This window comes from Engraulis encrasicolus, chromosome 11 (genome assembly GCF_034702125.1).
Source record: "Engraulis encrasicolus isolate BLACKSEA-1 chromosome 11, IST_EnEncr_1.0, whole genome shotgun sequence".
Lineage (NCBI taxonomy): Eukaryota > Metazoa > Chordata > Actinopteri > Clupeiformes > Engraulidae > Engraulis > Engraulis encrasicolus.
This window is the reverse complement of record NC_085867.1, coordinates 54,581,163-54,601,213: the sequence shown is the minus strand read 5'-3', so window position 1 is coordinate 54,601,213 and position 20,051 is coordinate 54,581,163. Positions and strand designations below refer to the sequence as shown.

General features: G+C 43.6%; 1 protein-coding gene across 1 annotated transcript in view; it reads right to left on the bottom strand.

Annotated features, from left to right (window-relative positions):
- Positions 1 to 202: 202 nt before the first annotated feature.
- ppp1cc (protein phosphatase 1, catalytic subunit, gamma isozyme) overlaps positions 203 to 20,051 on the bottom strand; it is a 39,753-nt gene continuing 19,904 nt past the window's right edge. The window contains exons 4-7 of the mRNA XM_063211013.1: positions 17,345 to 17,449; positions 12,530 to 12,753; positions 3,007 to 3,141; positions 203 to 2,416 (exon numbers count right to left, since the gene is read on the bottom strand). Of these exons, the coding sequence (XP_063067083.1) occupies positions 2,327 to 2,416; positions 3,007 to 3,141; positions 12,530 to 12,753; positions 17,345 to 17,449 (554 nt within the window). The 3' untranslated portion in view covers positions 203 to 2,326. The remainder of the gene's footprint in view (positions 2,417 to 3,006; positions 3,142 to 12,529; positions 12,754 to 17,344; positions 17,450 to 20,051) is intronic.

Sequence of the window (20,051 nt, the reverse complement as noted above, 5' to 3'; positions counted from 1 at the left end):
TTTGTAACCACCCTTGGGACTGAGAGAAAAGGGATCGGTCAAATGGACTTAAAATGAAATTCACCCTCGACCAGCAGGTGGCACTGTTGCACATATTTAACATCAGTGCCCTGCCCTTTCCTTTTCACCATTCACTTCACAGACAGGAATACACTGCTTGGTGTTCATTATGCAGGGGTAAGAAAACGGCACAAGACAAGAATTCCACTGTCCCCCTTCCTCTACCTTTATTATTTAACCAAGTATTACAATTATTTATACGTGGAAATCAGAGTTTTATTGCCAAGACTGAACAAAAAACAAAAAAAAACTTTTTTGTTTTACAGTAGGGTTTGAGGTGGTGAGACATGAAATGTAAAGAAACGAACAAAAAAAGCTGGCAAGAAGAGAAAAAAAACGGAAACTTCTTGAGAGTTTGTGTTTCATGATGGACAGCTACATCATGTTTGGACATGCCAAAACACGCATGCCAGAAAAGGTAGAGAGAGAGAGAGAATATTGGAGATAAAGAGAAAGAGAGAAAGTTGGCGATGAGGCCTTAACGTCCTAAAGTGTTTTTTTTCCCTAAAGAGTAGAGATGCATGCAACATAAAAAGAAAAAGTCCTCCTGAAGGTCATCATTTGTCATCCACATGCCCAAAACCGGATGCAAAAAACACCTGTGGAGGCAGTCAAGTCATTTCTTTTCACATCTGTGTCCCAACAGCAAAAGCATGAGGTGAAAAGAGGAAAAAAATAAGAAAAATCAAGGCATCAATGTTCTCATATAAGATAGAAACTAGAATGGTACTTAAAGATCTACAAAGAACAGCACTGGACATACAAGTGTTTTCCACAACCTGATAAGTGTCTCTCTGCTGTGCTTCAAACCCAACCACTTCTGTTTTTCCTGACGGATTGTAAAAACATGAACTTTACATGGAGTGCTACAGCCAAGATGGTGGCAAGGGGAAAGGGGGAAGTGTACTTATAAACGCAAAAACAAATACTCTGCCAATGACAGCGTTCAAAATTAAAATAAAATACATACATAATATAAAAACAAGCCAACAAACTTTCAAAAAGGAAAAGCAAAAACATTTGACTAGAGCAGATGGGAATCATTTCTCATGGCACACCTGACCAAAATAAAAATCAAATGATAAAAGCAAACGATTAAAAAAAAAGAGGAAAACGTTTAGCCAGCCTCTTGCGCTTCAGTAAAGTTTTGCCTGTTTTGCTTCATTCTAGAGTGAATATACACTGAGTATGATTTGAAATCACAGTGGTTTTAAAATGACTACATCTTGGAGCGATAGGAAATGTGGGTCACTTCATTTTTTGTTTTTCGTCATCCTGTACTCCTCCTTTACTTGTTTTGCTGAATTAGGCTTTTCTTTCCGTGCCCATCTGTGCGTCTGGCAGGCTCTCAGGAGTGTGCAATAGTCCTGTGTGGGTGGAGTGCGGTCTTCTTCCCAGCCACCGAGCAGAGAGCACTTCAAAGCAATGAGGCCTGCCATCCTGCTGCTAGCAAGCGTGCCAGTGTGTGCGTGTGTGTTTTTGTGTGTGTTTTTGTGTGTGAAATGGTGTTGGAGACTGAAATGCTTTATCCTGAAGTATTTCAAGGTTAGAAAAAGCGATTTAAATTGTCTCTGAAGATTATTTCCAAAAAAAGCAAATGAAATAACATTTAAAAACAAAACAAACACAGAATAACAGAGGGAACTATACAATGTGCGCACCCAACCCCTTGAAACCCCCTCCCATCCATTTCACATCCCAAACCCCTCTCCATCTCTCCGAAACCAATCCTCATTCATGGAGCTGTGTGGTCTTTTTTTTTGAGGGTCGCAGCAACAAAACAAAAAAAAATTAAAAAGGGGAGGACGGAACAAACAAAAACAAAAAAACATAAAAAATCATCAAGGGAAAAGAATTAATTAAAAAGGCAGTCGACAGTTCGAGTGAGTTCAAGCGACCACTAAAGAGAGGAGAGGGCATAAGGTAGAGAGGAGGGGTGGTGGTGGTGGTGATGGAGCTCCGAGCAAAGACAAGATGAAGACCACATGAGAAGTAGTAGTAGTCCAGCATGGCCAATAACAAAGCCGACATCACACCCCTCTATGACACTCAGGATCCAAAACCACAACCAATGGGAGCCCAAAAAAGGGGTTTCTCCCTTGACTCTCATTGGTTGTCTTACTGTATCTTGAGTCCCATGGAGGGGCGAGATCAAGGCTCTCTGTGAGGTTTGGGGTAGGCCGGGATCCCTGACGCCCGCAGGGGGTGTGGGGCTGGGGTTGGGGAGGGGAGGGGAGGTGTGAGGTGCGGGACACCCCCCACCTCCTCATTTCTTGGCCTGCTTGGTCACCATGTTCCGGGGCGGGGTGACGGGCCGGCTGGAGTTGGGCTTCTTCTTCTCTGCTGGCTTCAAGATCTGACGAGAAAGCGCACGACACAGCGCAGTCAGGATCAGGAATCAGAATGAGCAGGCATAATTCACAAGTGAATGTGTATACAGAGCGGCTCTGGTGTGTGTGTGTGTGTGTGTGTGTGTGTGTGTGTGTGTGTGTGTGTGTGTGTGTGTGTGTGTGTGTGTGTGTGTGTGTGTGTGTGTGTGTGTGTGTGTGTGTGTGTGTGTGTGTGTGTGTGTGTGTGTGTCAAGTTCAGCTCAGGTTTAGCCAAACGGAAGTTTCACGAGTAAAGACTTGTTCCTGGAAGTGCTGATTGACGTCACAGGGTTGTATCAGTGTTGCCCAAGCCCTCGATTCCACAGAGGAGGGTGAGACCATTAACTACTGCACCTCCAGCTAGCATTAACTGAACCCAAAAGCTCTAAATCCCAGTGGTGTTAAGGCAATTGTGAAATTAAAAGGTGCAAATGCCCCTTCTTGTGAGTAGCTTTGCGCGAGTGTGCGAGGGGGGGGTAAAGGTATACACGCAAGACAGAGAGCACTAACAACTTTTTCCTGGTGTGTGTGTGTGTGTGTGTGTGCGTGCGTGCGTGCGTGCGTGTTCATGTCGCACCTGGAAGGAGCACATGAGCGTCTCGTCCACACTCATCATGGCTCCGGCGTTGTCGAACTCTCCACAGTAGTTGGGCGCTGAGAAGAGCGTCACCAGCTGCCTCTTGGCAAAGAACTCATAGCCGTCTTCAACCACCTGCAGACAGATAACACACAGCCACAGGTCAGAGATGTGCATGCATGCACACACGCACAGTGGTCCTAACCGCACTAAGGTCTGTGTCTGTGTCTGTAAATAATGTGTGCAATCCCTGAGGGCAAAAAGTGGGTGGGGCACCTCCTCTCCAAAACCTTTAGAGGTAAGATGCTAAAACTTCCGTCAGTTTCCAGATCTCATCATCGAAAGGTAACAGCACATGAAAAATTAGGAAAAATCAAAGAAGGCCATCTGAGGAGATTCCAGGGAATCGTGTGAATTGACACGGAATGACCCTACTGAAAAGATGCAAGAAACCACACACATTTGTTGAGTTAAAACTTTGGCTGGCTTTTCCCTAATACAACAAGTACAGTAGGGTTGTATCAATGGGCCCCTCTACATGCAGCTTGTGGAATTAGGCTTTCCTGTTGAACTGGCACAAGGAGTACTTTCCTTTATTTTCACTAATTCGAGACCTTATATTACCCTGAAGCAACCTTTATTATTCACTCAAAAACCACAACAGCAATCTTGTCACAAGGATCATTTTGACATCTAAAAAGGTGGGGGTTTGCCATGACAGTAGTAGACAAAACACTGCCAGCTACTCAAAATAGGCTACCAGCATCTGAAGAATCTGGAGAGCTGCACCGGTCATTAACACAAACCCGCTGCCTGAGTATTGCATAACGCTGCGGGTGGATCCTAGCCTTGGATACCCAGGCTGGCTGGAGATCCGGCTGGGGGGGTGTTGTTGTGCCGTAAATACATGGGAGCGAATTGAAGAGTAGCCACGAGGGATGAAATAATACAGTATCTCATTCTGACTGCTCAACCAGTCGTAGCTGCCAACCAAGTCGATGGAAACATTGCCTGCCGACAGCAGAATATACTCCCCATTCGCACAGTGTTAAACATTTCGATCAACAGTTGGCTCCACTTTGCCATTCCTTTGCATACATTTTATACATTTCTTCCTATAGGGGCAAGCAAAGTAAAAGAGTTCACACCGAGTGACTCTGGACACACTGAAGTAGCTTTGCTTCACTCATTTTACTTCCGTCTTCAACCCTGACCTCTCAACAGCAATACAATTAACTGAAATATTCATGATGATGTTGTGATTGGCAAGCACAATTCGCTCCGTTTTTGCAAAAGATGAAACTCATATGTTCGATTTGCCCCTCTTCCCTTGGACACGTAGGAATGATGGGTGAAAGTATGCTCCGCAGAATTGGCCAGCATGTGTCCCTAAGCGTCCCTAAGGGGGAGGGGGGGGGGGGGGGGGGGATCAGCCACCTCCCTTACATATTTTGCATTGTAGAATGTTGCACAATTTTAGTATGGCAAGTAAACCAGCATACATTGTCAGTTGTGCTATTACAATATATATTTTTGACACATTTTCATGACCCTGTGACTTTACAGGCAAAATGGCCAAATTCCATGACTGTAAAAAAACTTCCAAAATTTCCATGATATTCCATGGCCAGTGGGAACCCTGGAGATGGTCAACATCACGGCGGCTGCTGATGTGTTTTAAGGCTACACAGCAAGACTGATGGGGAGTCTGCAGCCTGACTGATCTCTTGCCAGTATCCACTGAAAATGATACTGACTGACGCACATCCCAATCACTGCAACACACACACACGCGTGCTTGCACCACATGAAACCTTGACACTTAATTGGGGTTATTAAATAGATCCTGCAACCTTGCACAGACACGTGTGTGTGTGTGTGTGTGTGTGTGTGTGTGTGTGTGTTTGTTTGTTTGCATTTATGGCCAAATATGCAACTGTGGCTATTTCATGGCCAGTACAGGTAATAGAATTCAAATTAAAAATCTACAATGATATAAATAATTGAATAAATAGATTAAATAAGTTTGGTCACATCAATACATTTTAAAAAGTTCAAAACCTTTAAAGGTGGGACCTTATTAAAAATTCCAAAAATAGTATCTTCTTTAAAAAACTGTTGTCTTTTCCTTCTGATAGCAGGGCAAGTTAGAATATGCTTAATTGATAAGAGATGTCCACAAAAATCACAGAGGGGAGGATCACTTCCAGTTAGCAAAAAAGCATGAGTGAGTCTAGAGTGGCCAATTCTACACCTTGTGTAGACGACTTGATCATGTCTGCATGAGAATGATTGAGTAATCAGCTGTTTCACAGAATTGCATATATCATGCAGCTTATTTCCAGCACAATCATCCCATTCGGCTTGCCATTTATCCATAATGTAGGAAGAAAGTACAGGCTTGACGTCAGAGACAGGTATTTCGCATTCAGATATCTCTTCATCCAGGGCTCCTTTAGCAGCATTATCTGCTTTTTCATTGCCAGTCAGGCCCACATGACCAGGGACCCAACAAAAAATAATATCCAGGTTGAGTTTGGTTAGGTGATCCACTTTCTCAAGTATTCTGGTAATCAGAGGGTGGTCAGTTTTTAAAAATTCTAGTGCCTGAAGACATGACCTAGAGTCTGTGCAAATCAAGGACTGTTGTTGATTGTGATGTTCAATGTATTCAAGGCTTAAGAGCAGGGCTTGGGCTTCAGCTGTAAAAATAGAGCACATGTTTGGGAGGCGTATTCCACACTGGTAAGAAGAGACTACCATTGCTGAGGACACACTAGTATCAGTCTTAGAGCCATCAGTATAAATTGGAGTATGGAAAGGGAAGCGCTGTCTTACATCAAGGAAGCAACTTTGGTACTGGTTTGGATGCGTGTTTGATTTTTTCTTGTGGCTCAGGTCCTGTACAATTACAGGTTTTTTCAAGGTCCAAGGGGGAATAGTACAGAAGTGGGTAGATGTTAGTCCATCAAGATCAAAATTCAAATCCTCAAAAAAAGGTTTAATTCTTAACCCAAAAGGTCTGATAGACCTGGGTCTAGCCTCATAAAAGTTCAAACATCGTGGTTGGAAGACAGTGGAGTATGCAGGGTTAAGACTATTCCCCCTGATTTTGACTGCATATTGCAAAGCAAGTTTCAAGCGTCTTAGTTGAAGGGATGGTTCTCTTGCTTCCACATAGAGACTCTGCACTGGTGAGGTTCTAAAGGCTCCTAGGAGGTCTTAGACCTTGGTGATGAACAGTATCCAACATCTGAATATAAGATTTTCTTGCTGATCCATAGACAATACAGCCATAGTCCAGACGGGATCTCACAAGTGCTCTGTACAGGCGCAACAGTACAGTCCACTCTGCCCCCCACTTGGTCTTTGCCAGTACTTTTAAAATGTCCAATGTTTTAAAGCATCGCTTCTTAAGATTCTTCATGTGTGAGATAAAAGATAGTTTATGATCAAGGGTAAGACCAAGGAATTTAAACTCTTTCACAACTTGAATTGCTGCGCCATCCATGTACAGCAGTGGCTCATGATGTAAAGTTCGCAGTTGGCAAAAATGAGTGCAAACAGTTTTGGACTTGGAAAACTTGAAGCCATTTTCAACGGACCAAGTGCTGATCCTATTTATGCATAGTTGGAGTTGTCTTTCAATTGTGCTCATATATTTCCCTCTATAACAAATACAGATGTCATCAACATAAAGGCTGCAAAAAAGCTTTGCAATGCTGTTGATTTTGACACTGAATAGGGTCACCGAGAGGATACTTCCTTGAGGCACTCCTTGTTCTTGCAAGTGCGGTGTTGAAAACGTTGTGCCTAGTTGAACTTGAAAAAGTCTATTGGACAAAAAATTGGAGATAAAAATGGGCAGATGTCCTCTGAACCCCATGTAGTGCAAATCCTTTAAAATACCATATTTCCAGGTGGTATCATACGCCTTTTCCAGGTCAAAAAACACTGCTATTACGTGATCTTTCTTGACGAATCCGTCTCTTATATAGGCCTCCAGTCTAATGAGATGGTCCATTGTGCTCCTTCCTTGCCTGAAGCCACATTGGTATGTACTTAAATGTCCTTCTGATTCAAGCATCCACACAAGTCTTTTATTGACCATTCTTTCCATAGTTTTGCACAGGCAGCTGGTTAAGGCGATTGGGCGATAGTTGGTGGGATCAGTATGATCTTTACCAGGCTTAGGGATGGGAATGATAAACGCTTTTTTCCAGGACTTAGGCACTTTTCCTGATTTCCAAATCATATTAAATAGCGCCAGGAGATGAGACAGCACACTGGATGGTAGGTGTTTTAGGAATTGATAGTGGATCATGTCAGGGCCCACTGCAGTATCGTGGGAGTTTCTAATAGCGCAGAGCAGTTCATCCACTGAAAAAGGCTGGTTGTATGGTTCCAAGTTATCTGATAGGAAGTTCAGGGCCTTCGCTTCCTCTCTTCTACGCAAGGCTTGAAATTCAGGATGACCGTTTTCCACTGAGGAGTTTTTTTCAAATGTCTCTGCAAGTTTCTCAGCTATATCTTGCTTAGATGTCAAAAGACCTTGAGGGCACTTTAGGTGCTGAACTCTTGCAGTACCACCTTTAGCCTTCATCTTTCTGATAAAATTCCAGACCTTTTTAGACGATGCATCCCTCGTAAGACTTGAGACATATTCTCTCCAGCTTTGTGCTTTTGCGCTAGTAATAGTCCTTCGAGCTTGGGCTCGTGAAATTTTTAGACTGGTAAGATTTGCATTTGTTGGATGCTTATTGAACGCCCTCTCTGCCTTTTTTCGGGCATCAATGGCCTTTTTACAGTCATCGTTAAACCAAGGATTAGATCTGTGGTGGGGCTTCCCTGAAGTTTTTGGGACAGCTTTCTCTGCAATGGAGAGCAAAGTTTCAGTAAAATGATCAACAGTATTGTCAAGATCTTGAGGTACGTGACCCAGTTGGATTTCACAGAGGTACTGAAAGAGACTCCAGTTAGCTTTTCGAAGTTGCCATCTTGGGGGTCTAAACTGTGTGTCTGGTTCTGTAGATGACATTATCAGGGGGAAATGGTCACTACCACACAGGTCATCCAGTGGTCGCCAAGAAAAATCAAGCAGAAGGTTAGGGTCACATATGGATAAATCAATAGCTGAGTATGTTCCATGGCCTGGATGCAAGTAGGTAAAAGATCCATCATTCCACAGGCATAAGTCCGTCTTAGTGATAAAGTCCTCTATAATCTTGCCTTTAGCATTTGAGCAGCTTCCTCCCCACGCAGGGTTATGGGCATTAAAATCTCCTAAAAACACATATGGGGGAGGCAATTGTGCTATTAAGTTGTCCAGGTCCTGCATAGTTACTGTAGAGTCAGGCGGAAAGTAGACAGAGCACAAGGTAATGACTTTATGAAGAGTTAGTCGGACTGCCACCACTTGTAAATGGGTAGTGACAACAAGGTGACTATGGATTATGTCATTGCGTACTAATACAGCCGCTCCACCAGAAGGTCGCTGAGCATGAGGGCCATACGCATTAAACATTGAGTAATTCTTCAAGGACAAATTAATACTTGGAGACAGGTAGGTCTCTTGAAGGCAAAAGGCAAGAGGATTAAAAAGAGCAGTTAATTGCTGTAGTTCAGAAAAATTGGCTCTAAAACCACGACAGTTCCACTGAACAATATGGCTACCTATGGTCATGTGGGCAAGACTGGAACAGGGCCTTTACTCCTACTTTTGGGGGAGGAGCTTCGGCTACGATGGGTTGAGGGTTCCTTCATTTCCACATCCATAGGATTTCCATTCTTATTTCCTTGACTACCTTTAGATTGAGAGGGAGTAGTAGTTGATTTCTTTTTCTCTTTGTCTTTATCTTTCTCCTTGGGCGGTTGGAATGGTTCACCCATAGCTGGAGTTTGACTGGCAGAAGACTGGGAGGTTGATTTGTGCTTACTGGAAGTTGATGGGGTTTTACTTCCACTGATCAGTTGTGGTTTATCTTTGTTCATCCAAGTGAAATCAGTTTGACAGTCAATTGTCTTTGTAGGGGGTTTAACAACAGAGGCAAAAGAATGCTGGAAGTTATACGCAGGAACTCCTTCCACCTGTTTTCTTGCTTGTGGATAACTTATCTTCTTTGTGACCCGTATTCTCTGAATTTCTTTTTCCTTAATCCAAACAGGACAGTCTTTTGATGAGGCTGGGTGGTCCCCATTGCAGTTGCAGCATTTGGGTGGTCTTGTGCAGATCAGTTGGTGCCCATCCTCACCACAGGTACAGCAAACTGGTTTGTTTTTACAACTTGCAGAGCCATGGCCAAACTTCTGGCAGGTAAAGCATCTCAAAGGGTTAGGGATGTATGTGTCCACTCTCACACTTAAGTATCCAATGAGGATTCTGTCGGGTTGGTCATGTAAATTGAAAGTAAGGATATAAGTACCAGTTTTAATGATTTTATCATCCCTTTTCAGTGTTATCCTCTTCACATGAGTAACTCCTTGATCTTTTAGTTCTGTGACAATTTCATCTTCTTCCATATCATGGAGATCTCTTGTGCGTATTACGCCTTTGCAACTGTTCAGGTGTGGATGAGGGAAGGTCCGTACTGGTACATCCCCTAAACTGTCACAGCGCAATAAATTATCAGCATGGGACTTTTTAGAGCATTCAATCAAAATCTGACCAGAGTGCAATTTTTTTACGTCTTTGACTGTCCCTGCTATACCTGAAATACCTTTCTGGATTGCAAAAGGGGACAATTTAGTGAGGGGCATGTCTGGCGTTGCAGTTTCCATAAGTATAAATTTAGGCCAGTTTCTTGTCTTGGGGGGGTAAATAAATGCCAAGTCAGAAGCGTCATCCGAGTCATGATCCATTAATCTTTTCTTGTGGGGTAGGTTAGTAGCCATATTTGTGTTGATACATGATTCATCATCTCTGCTCCTCACCCTCCTTGGAGCCCAACTAGGGGATGCACAGCGCTGCGGTACTCCACCAGATATGCATCAAGGATACAGGGATGGTATACTCGAGCAAGCTAAACAAAAATGCTCATTTCACTCGATTGACCCTCGGCCAAAGTCTTCAGGAAAAAATAAAAGCATGGTCCCAAAAAATATTCCAGAGAACTTTGACTAGCCGATTGATTGGATCGGGCCCGTCCAACCTCCCGTCTAGGTGAAGTAGGAGCCAAAGCACTGTGTTGGGCGTGTGGAAGTCGCAACCAACCACATCCCTCAAATGCCAGGCATTCTTCCTCCACCGTCACGGGTCGCAACTTACGGCAAAAAAGTCGCCCCATTTGTCGCCTCTTACGAACAGCAAGGGGGTGCTAGGGACCTATTCTACCCCGGGTCCCCACGGGGTGTGTGTGTGTGTGTGTGTGTGTGTGTGTGTGTGTGTGTGTGTGTGTGTGTGTGTGTGTGTGTGTGTGTGTGTGTGTGTGTGTGTGTGTGTGTAGTTCACTCCCTTCCCCTGTTTTTTCCAGAGAGAAAGTACAAAGTTCAGAGTAGAGGCACAGTAGGGAAATTACACCCCCAGTACGCACGCACACACACCAGAGATGGAAATAAGCACCCGTGCACCTGCCAATGATGGGTAAATTTCAGTGGTGACTGGTACATTTTTCAACCCACCAGTCACTTTGACTGGTAAAAAGAGTGAGTGACAGGTAGAAGTAGTAGTATTTTGAAATCTACCTGTCACCATGACTGGTGGGGAAAAAACTTAAGTTCCACCCCTGGCACGCGCACACGCACACACACACAAACACACACACAATTTAAGGCCAAAGAACACTCACACCAGAAATGGGACAGATCACACCTCAGTCTGGGGGTTATGGTTTGTTGAACGAACAGGAGGACAATTGTGTGGTTGTGTTCCTGCCAAGGTGTGTGTATGTGTAAGAGGACCACTTTGGTACAAACAGTCTGGAACCAATGCCAAGCTGTCTGTCTGTCTGTCTGTCTGTCTTTGTCAGACGTTTGTCTCTCTCACACACACATACACACTCTAATCTCCACCCCAAATGGCGCGAACCCAGATTACATATCAGTCACAGAGGAGCCAGGGATTACAGCGCAATCCCTTCAGTTGAACGGACACACACAGCCACCAAGGTGTGAGCATGTGAATGTCAAGTGAGTCCCTCATCCAAGGTCTGCTGCATTAATGCACATCATGTGAGTGAACTAGAAGGCTCCAGCATAAGCACACAGAGATGCTCCCATTTGGAAGAGGAAAGGTCTTTCATGATATTAGTCGTCAGCTCTGGGGGGAAAATGTCATTGCCTATCGAGTTTTGTGTATCAGTTTACGACAGGATGCTTCCTGCTGAAATTTCCTCCCATCATTTTCTGTGGCCTCCAGCCTAGCGGCGTCATTGTGAAAAAATTCAATATTCTACACATAGGTTTCATTTTTACAAACATTTCTGATGTGAGGAGGGGCAACCACGTGAGCTCAGTTTTTGAGTGACAGCAGTTTCCAACAATCAAGAGGCTGAAAACTGTGCAGCCAGGGGTGTTTCCAAAAGGTAGGGCAACACCAAGGCAAGAGGCCAGAAGATGGTAGTCTGACTTGCACACAGAGTTCAGAAAGTAAAAGGTGCTGCCACAGCTTATTCACTGCACCTGATCCCAATTTGCTCACCCTTTCAGATAGACAGCTCAGCTAAGTAGTAAAATCACCCGTGTTACAACACATGCAGTGCAGAGATAGGAGGCCATGAACGTTCTCCAGCCGGTTGGTCTAAATCTTTTTTACATTTACTGCACGTTTGTATTTGAAGAGCTTCCTTGCAAAATGACTTATATCCATTTTGGAACATTTTGGGGAAATTTACATTTTTGTATTGGGTATTGCATTGCATTGCAAAAGGCATTTTCATTTTATATAGGTTTAAAAAATATGTTCTCAAAATGTCTGAATGGCAAGAATTCACACATGGATGAAAAGAATGACGTAAATAAAATGTTTTGACTTGCATTTTATTATATCATTTTGCAACGAAACTTCTTTCATAATCATGCGCGTCTGGATGTGTGTGCCGACGGGTGTTAAGTGGATATGGGTTGGTATGTGTGCGTATTTTGGACGTGATCAACTTTGTCCACAGACACGTGTTAACACACGTGTTGTGGGCAGTTCCCAGACTGCCCTTTTCCTTCTAGCGAATTGATCTAGATGAACCCAGCGGTATTTGATTGGTCACAGCATTGCCCAGCCAAGTCAGTTCAGAGGCAATTTGAAGCACAATAACAAAGGTTTGGTCCCATCTGCACCCCTCAGCTATCTGAATCAACCAGACCAATATTTTAATGTTTTAGTCTGGCTCGCCAGGCCAAATCCCTTGCTCTATTCCCCGTCCGCCCTCCAGTTCACCTGATGCGCTCGGCAGAAGAGCTCCCGGTCATGCTTATGCAGGAACTGACCAAGGAAATGCGGAGGCAATTTGAACCATAACGGCCTCAGCTATCTGATTTGTGTGATTCCAGACTAATATTTTCAGGTTTTGGTCCTGCATGCTCCTCTGCTCACCTGGTGCGCTCGGCAGATGAGGTCCAGGTCGTGCTTGTGTAGGAACTTGGCCACCACCTCAGCCCCGAAGGTGAAGGAGACTCCACGGTCGTTCTCCCCCCAGCCCAGCACGTCCTTGTCGGGGTCCGACCACAGCAGGTCACACAGCAGGCCCTGGTCCGGCACGTCTGTGGGCCGCATGATGCGCCGGATCTGCTCCATGGACTGCAGGTCGGGGGACAGACCTGTGGGGAGAATAGAATCATAAAATCAGTAAACCCCATACCTGTAAATCACATGAAGAAGAAGAAGAAGCTGGAATGACCAAGACATGCCATTAATAGCTGGGTGGGCTGAGGGATTCTGATCACACTTTTGAACGAGAACAGCAAGTATACCATATTGCATCCTGATAGGAGGAACCATCATGCGGTGGAGTGGTGAGCTCAGTATGCCTACACCTGAAACTCGCCTGAAGAAGATTGGCATGTTGCAAACATTATAATAAATAGATGGACGAGGTTTTTAAATGAATAGACGGACAGGTTTTGATTACACCTCAATGAAAACAGTATACCAAATGGCAACATGATGGGAAGTAAAAACTATTTTGTTTTTAGGCCACAATAGATGTTCATTTTTACGGTTCGCTTTTTTTTTTAAAGAAAAAAATCAGTGTTTTCACAATTTAACTTCATCTTAAGAGATCTTGCTTTGTCCAGTCATACATGTTCTGCTTTGCAGGTCAAGGACAGCCATGGTAACCAGACAATTTGACAATGGAAGATGGGAACATTTGCTGGAAGCATTTTTCTTTTCAAAGTAGCTTAATAATTTACTGATGGATAGGTGATTTACCGGTGCATCCTATTGGTCAGTTTTGCGGCTTTCCCTCATTTGGTTAAAGGAACAGACCACCCTTTTTTGATTTTCACATATTTGCAGTATTTCCAAGCATTATTTATAAATGTGCATATAATTGTCGTCTATGTGTTTGCATTGCCCTGTTTAACAGTATAGCCACATTAGGCATAGCAATGCAAGTCTATGGTACAAAATAAAACATAATCAACTGTACTTATAAACCATTTTAAAATTAATGTAAAATTCACCAGAGTGTAAAACGGCAATTTAATTCCGTCCAGTGACCACTTGTGGCTTGATGCTAAAGATACCAGTTACTTCCAGTGATTGTGCTAAGCTATGCTAATAATTCTGATCCAATAAATCTAAGTACTGGAAACACTGAGACGAAAATGATAGGCACATTCATGAATAATGTTGGGAAATACTGCAAATATGTGAAAATCAAAAAAGGGTGGTCTGTTCCTTTAAGTTGACTCGGTTGTTCAATAATTACAGCTTTGTCGTGCTGAGCATTCCCTGGGTTATTTACCATCTATCCAATTCTTTTAACTCTCCCTCATTTAACTCTTCTCTCCACCTTGTGACTTGTGTGTGTGTCCACTGGCACTGATAAAGCAGGTTTATCTGTGTCTGTGATCGGTGCTTGCTCTACTAGCTGCACCGCTGAGCCCAGAGTGATTGCACTTGCAAGTCACACAACTCACACAGACAGACAGAGAAAACAAGATATAGATACAGACAGAGATAGAGGCAGACAGACAAAGAGTGTCGTTACAGTAGGCTGTGGATTTAAACGTGTCTGGCACCATGTATGGAAAGGGCTTTGGACAGTGTGGCATCGTGGAGGTGAGTGAGGGGTGAGAGACGGGCACTGGCATCTCTGAGAGGGAGATCCAGCCTGCTATTAATAGCTTACTCACCCTGGGCACTCACACACACAAACACACACACTGTCTCAGCCACACAAGCCAACAAAAGCATCTTATCAACTTTGGCCAACACTAAGCTCTCCATGAACTGCTGGAATGCACAGGAGGCCATTTTGAGCCAGTGTCACCGGGTCAGCCGAAAGCTGTCGCGTGTGTGTGTGTGTGTGTGTGTGTGTGTGTGTGTGTGTGTGTGTGTGTGTGTGTGTGTGTGTGTGTGTGTGTGTGTGTGTGTGTGTGTGTGTGTGTGTGTGTGTGTGTGTGTGTGTGTGTGTGTGTAATGGTATACTTGTAAGGGCCACATGTCCTCCTCACTGAAATGGGAAAACTTGAGAAAAAGTGCCTGACGGTCAAAAGGGTGGTCCTCTTTCCATTTAGGTTTTACTCATGTCATTTTGTTGCTAGTGATGAACCTAAAAGACACTGTGTATCATGATTTCTCTGTTCGATACAATATTGTTACAGCCCTAGCTGTAGTTACAGTCATTATACTGTATCGCGGTGCAAGAAGGCAGTATCTTGATACGTGATATGTGATGGGGCTTCCCAGCTCCAAATTAGCCTGATCATCATCGAATTTCTTCGAGACGTGGAACATAACATATCTACAGCATAAAAATGTACGTTTCTCAAAACTAGAGGTGCTCCGATTGCTCGGCAGCCGATCATGATCGGCCGATAATGGCCAAAAATAGCCTGATCGGTGATCGGAAAAACATGCCGATCAAAAAACCGATCCAGAGATATTAAATTCCTCACGCAACCATTTTGCCTTTACACCTGGCGCTGCCTGCATGTAGCCTAGGTGCTGGCTCTGCACAGCTGCTGCACCAAAATAAGGCATCTTTACTTGTCTTTAACTTTTTGGAATTCCCTCCTTCATTTTCACCATTTATAATCATATCTGCATCAACAATGATCTGATTTTCCGATCCATGCGCCGTTTAGCCTACATGACGCTTGTAATTTGCGAATGACGTGTCAGTCTCGCCATGTTCGCTATTTTGAGTTACAGCCTGTCAGCACGCAACAACTAAACGTTTCCAAAACAATCATCAACGGTATTGTTTATAAAGTTGTAGCCTAATGGACAGCCAGGTCGTTTGTAGTCGCTGCAACACCAAACAGAGGGAGAGTGGACGGTGTGAAACTCAATGAGTCTGTGCAGGGAATTCTACAATCTATGACAGTGTTACAAAGCTTTCCTCGCAGACACGCTGTGTTGTGCGTGTTGCCTGTTCTTTCAAGGGAAGTTTTTTTTCTTGTTTTGTGCAGGCCTATGTAGAATCTCAAGTTTTTCAGTCACAATGTAATTTGCGATAGACTACTTCTCGCCAGTTAGTCATTTTGCGTTATAACCTGTGTAGTTGCCTCGGTCAGCACGCAACAAGTTCACGTTGTCCGCACAAGCATGCCAACGTTATTGTTTTCAAAGTTGTAATTGACAGTCAGTCGATTAGTTTGATAGTCGCTGAAACGCCAAACGGCGACAGGTGAGGGGAGAGGGAGAGAGCTCAGACTCAGAACGGCCGCGGAGCACTGCAGCTCTGGACAGTGAGTGACAGAGAGGGGAGGGGCTCTCCTCACGAGGCTGCTCATTTAAAGCGACAGGGTTTTTTCTCGTAGAGAAACTGAGAGACTGAGATCCAGGTGTCTGGGCTTCAATTCAATCTTAAATAGTTTAGTAATTATATGCAATGACTTATAAATTGATGTAATGTTTCAGTTTCAATTCAATCTTAAATAGTTTAGTAATTATATGCAATAACTTAAATTGATTAATACTGTAGACTAACTTGTAGGCTATATTACCAACACTAGTCTGAAAGAGCTGAAAGATAATAATAATAATAATAATAATAATAATAATAATAATAATAATAATAATAATAATAGCCTAATAATAATAATAGCCTAATAATAGGCCTACATTGTGAAAGCGACATGTGCAAATTAAGATTGATTGGTTTATGGGCAGAAATGGTATTCAATAAGGATATTAATAGGCTATTAAAAAAATAGGAAATAATTTCTGTGATCGGCAATGATCGGTGATCGGCAGATAAAGATTTTTGGTGATCGGTATCGGTGATCGGGCCAAAAAATGGTGATCGGAGCACCTCTACTCAAAACGCATGGTTGACCCACCTCCCTTGCTTTGCTTACTGGTCAAGGCCAGAAAAGGCTGCGCCGAAGTTTAAACCAAAAATGTTTTAGTCCCAATAGAACATCTCTGCTTAAACCATGTCACTGCTTTGAACACGCTCTAGTCTACCCAGGGCTGTTTGAGCTGCTCAAAGTTGATTGCTTCCTGACAAAGTGGGTGGAGTTCCCAAGTTCTCAGGAGTTCAGAAAGTACTTGCATTGCTCTTGACCTGACTAGTAGCACACCGAAGGTGTTGCGTCACTAGGAGTGCATGGCCTGGCTAGCTCCAAATTATCATCATTATTATAATCTAAAAAAAGTTAAATCACAAGCAGCTTCTTGTAACCTATTCTACCTATAAACTATCAAAGTTCATTTTATAATGTTCGCAAATGTGAAAAAAGATACATTCAAAAAAGCCATGGGGTGTATCGAAGCGTAGGTCAAAAATCGTGATAAGAATCGTGAGTTGAGTGTATAGTTACAGCCCTAGTACACATGTGTGTGCCAGTGTGGCATTTCATGACAGAGCCAAACACTAAGACACACTAAGGAGGGCAGCAGGGGTGCAGCTGTTGCCTGTCAAATGAACATGACAGCCTGGCACCAGCCACTGGAAACAATGGAAGCGCTCAGGGGAGTCCAGGAAGCTTAACTGGGCCCAGCCATCCCGCTTCCTCCACACCATGAGCCCTGCTGGGAACTTTATCTGGCTCAGATGACTGGGTGATAAGGAACCTGACCTTTGTTTTACTGGATGGCTCTATTCATCTCGGAGCGCTCGTTTATGTGCGTGTGTAGCGGACTATTCATTGTTGACCCTGCTCTGTGCTCGTGCATGTGTGTGTATGAATGTCCAGAGGACAGTTGTGACTGTGGGTTTGTTTGTGTGTTCACCTCCGTGACAGCAGAAGATCTTCTCGTCTACGATGGCAGCGATGGGGAGACAGTTGAAACAGTCGGTGAAGGTCTTCCAGAGTTTGATGTTGTAGCGCCTTTTGCCTGTGGATGGGGACGGAAAAACAAAAAACACACACACACACACACGTCAAGACAAGACCTTACACCTGACCTGGATGCCATGAATGAATGAATGAATGAAACCTTTATTTCCCAGATAAGAATTTTTTCTTGCATTTAGGGGCCCTGATGGAGCCAAGCAACACTTCGACATACAGACAATACAAACAGGACTCTAAACACGTCTTATATCTACAATAGAAAAGTTCATTAATTGTCTGCAGTTCCTTCCAGGTTACTCTTACGCACGCAAACACAAACACACCTCAATCAGCATGATTAATCTGGCTTCAGCCAGCCAGCGGCCAGCTAGTTTACACACCAACATCACACCCACAAGTAAAGCTCCAGCCCAGTCACACACTCACACCAGTCGACTCACTGTGTGAGCTAAATCAGTCTGCAAATGTTACCGCCAGGTTTAGTTTAGTTTTTTTCCCTGTATCAATTCCTGTCTTGTTGGGGCCCTTAACTTAATGATTGCCTTCAACAGAATCGCAGTGCTGATCAGTGGCGACACCTGTGGATTGGGGCGGAGCGCTGCGTATTTAATCGGAGGGTGGACGACAATACTCTCTCCTCCATCGAGCATCCGGCTTTGCACTTCCCCCGTTGTGCCCCGACTACCTGCTACCTTTGGATGTTTGCCGACTTTTTTAAAAAACTCTTGCCTTTTTTTGATCTCGCTGTTTTAAAAAGCGTTTTTTGTTTTGTTTGTATGTAGGAGCTTGGCTCCTCGTTTTGTTCACCCCCTAGACTTTGTTTAATAAATATCTTTTTTTGATACCGTTTTTCAATTTTCGAGTCCCTCTTATGTTACGTTTGTAACAGCAAACTACAGACATAGATACGGACGGATGGATTTGTATTAGCAGATTAAACCATAGATACGTAATACAGAGACAGTGAATCACAATCTAAAATCAATACATGCTCGGTAGAAGTTGGGCAGAAGCTAATCATCACCAAAAATAAACAGCCATCAGAATACCCTTCTATGCGTAACCTGATGTGACTGAGTGGAGTGTAACCTAATATTGTAAGTTATACAGCACTTTGTCTGGCTGTAAAGGTGTGGCTGATGTATCGGTGTGTGTGTGTGTGTGTGTGTGTGTGTGTGTGTGTGTGTGTGTGTGTGTGTGTGTGTGTGGTGACACCCCAACAAAAGAAGAAAGAAGGTGGGGCAGCTAGACTCAGCGTTTCCCCCAGCACTTGACAACACCCTCACACCTTTTAAATGACACTGTGCAGGAAATGGTCAAAAAAGGTACTGCAACTATGCTGCTCATTGAAACTGGGCTGCCAATTGCCAAATTTGATCTTTACATGAACGTTTACTAAAAAGTTTCTAGTATGGTCCAAGTAGACTCATTTTTTCAGATAAAAATGGCTATTTTTGGAAATTCAAAATGGTCGACCATGGAGAAGATCCCCCTTTTCATGTATGAAGTGCAATTTTGCCAGTCCTAATGAATACTTCGAATTTGACGGTGGTTGTAAGTATTCATAAAAAAGGCAACATTAGTGAATGGGCAGTAGGAATTCTGGAAATAAACAACTAAACATCTCACACAGTGTCCCTTTAAGGGTCCCTAAAAAAAGATTTTTATATTTCATATGAATCTGCACAGCACAACATAGCCTTTCCAATAACGATGGTTGCATGGATACCAGCTAACCCCCAGTCACCCTCCCTGACTAACAACTGTTGTGAGTGAAACACTGAAGACTCATCAGTGCAGTAAAAGGGAGTGGGCTGAACCAGCTACAGCCTCTTTAGTGGGGTTGGCAGCAGTGCTCCAAGCCAGGTGAAGAACCGCCTCTCCGACACCGCTGATGTCTAAAAATATCCACACACGTACTATATATCCACACACACATACACACACACCTCTGAAGGATCCACTGATTTATGAGGTTTGCACACAAACGCGCCGACACGCACAGAAGACTGTGGCCGTGTTCAATAATTCATAGCCAAGACAGGCCCAGGAGCTTAGCAGTCACATCGCTCCTTTTCAAACTCGCACAAATCACTGGGCTGATGACGACATCCAAACTCAAACTGTGTGTGTCGGTACACAAGAGAGTAGCTCTACAGTGTGATGTGGAAGTAGTGCTGCCACCTTTCCCGGTTTTCCCCAATTGTCCTGGTTTTTAATGGTCGGTCCCGGATGAAGGATGCCATTGCACAAGCAAAATGGTCAATTGAGTTTGAAATGTCCAGGCTTTGGTCAGACAGAGGCGTATGTGGAGGCGAGCTACCAGCCACAAAAGCATGTGTGCCAGACTGGTCTTACAAAATGTCGTAGCGTATAATGCCTTGTGGGGGCATTCAGAGTTGGAGTTTTTTTCTTTACCAGGTGCCCCATATCAATTGCTCTATTTCAATGTTATTCCGATGGCACAGCGTGGCTGAAAAGCGGTTATGTCAATCAATTATTTTTCCGCCTGCACCTCATTCATTCATTCATTCAAAAAAAAAAAAAAGCGAGTCAAGAAACACTAGCTCTTGAAGTTAAAATCAGTTCAACATTTAGATTGCATATTTTTTCCTTACAATGGCTCGTTGCTTAACAGCACA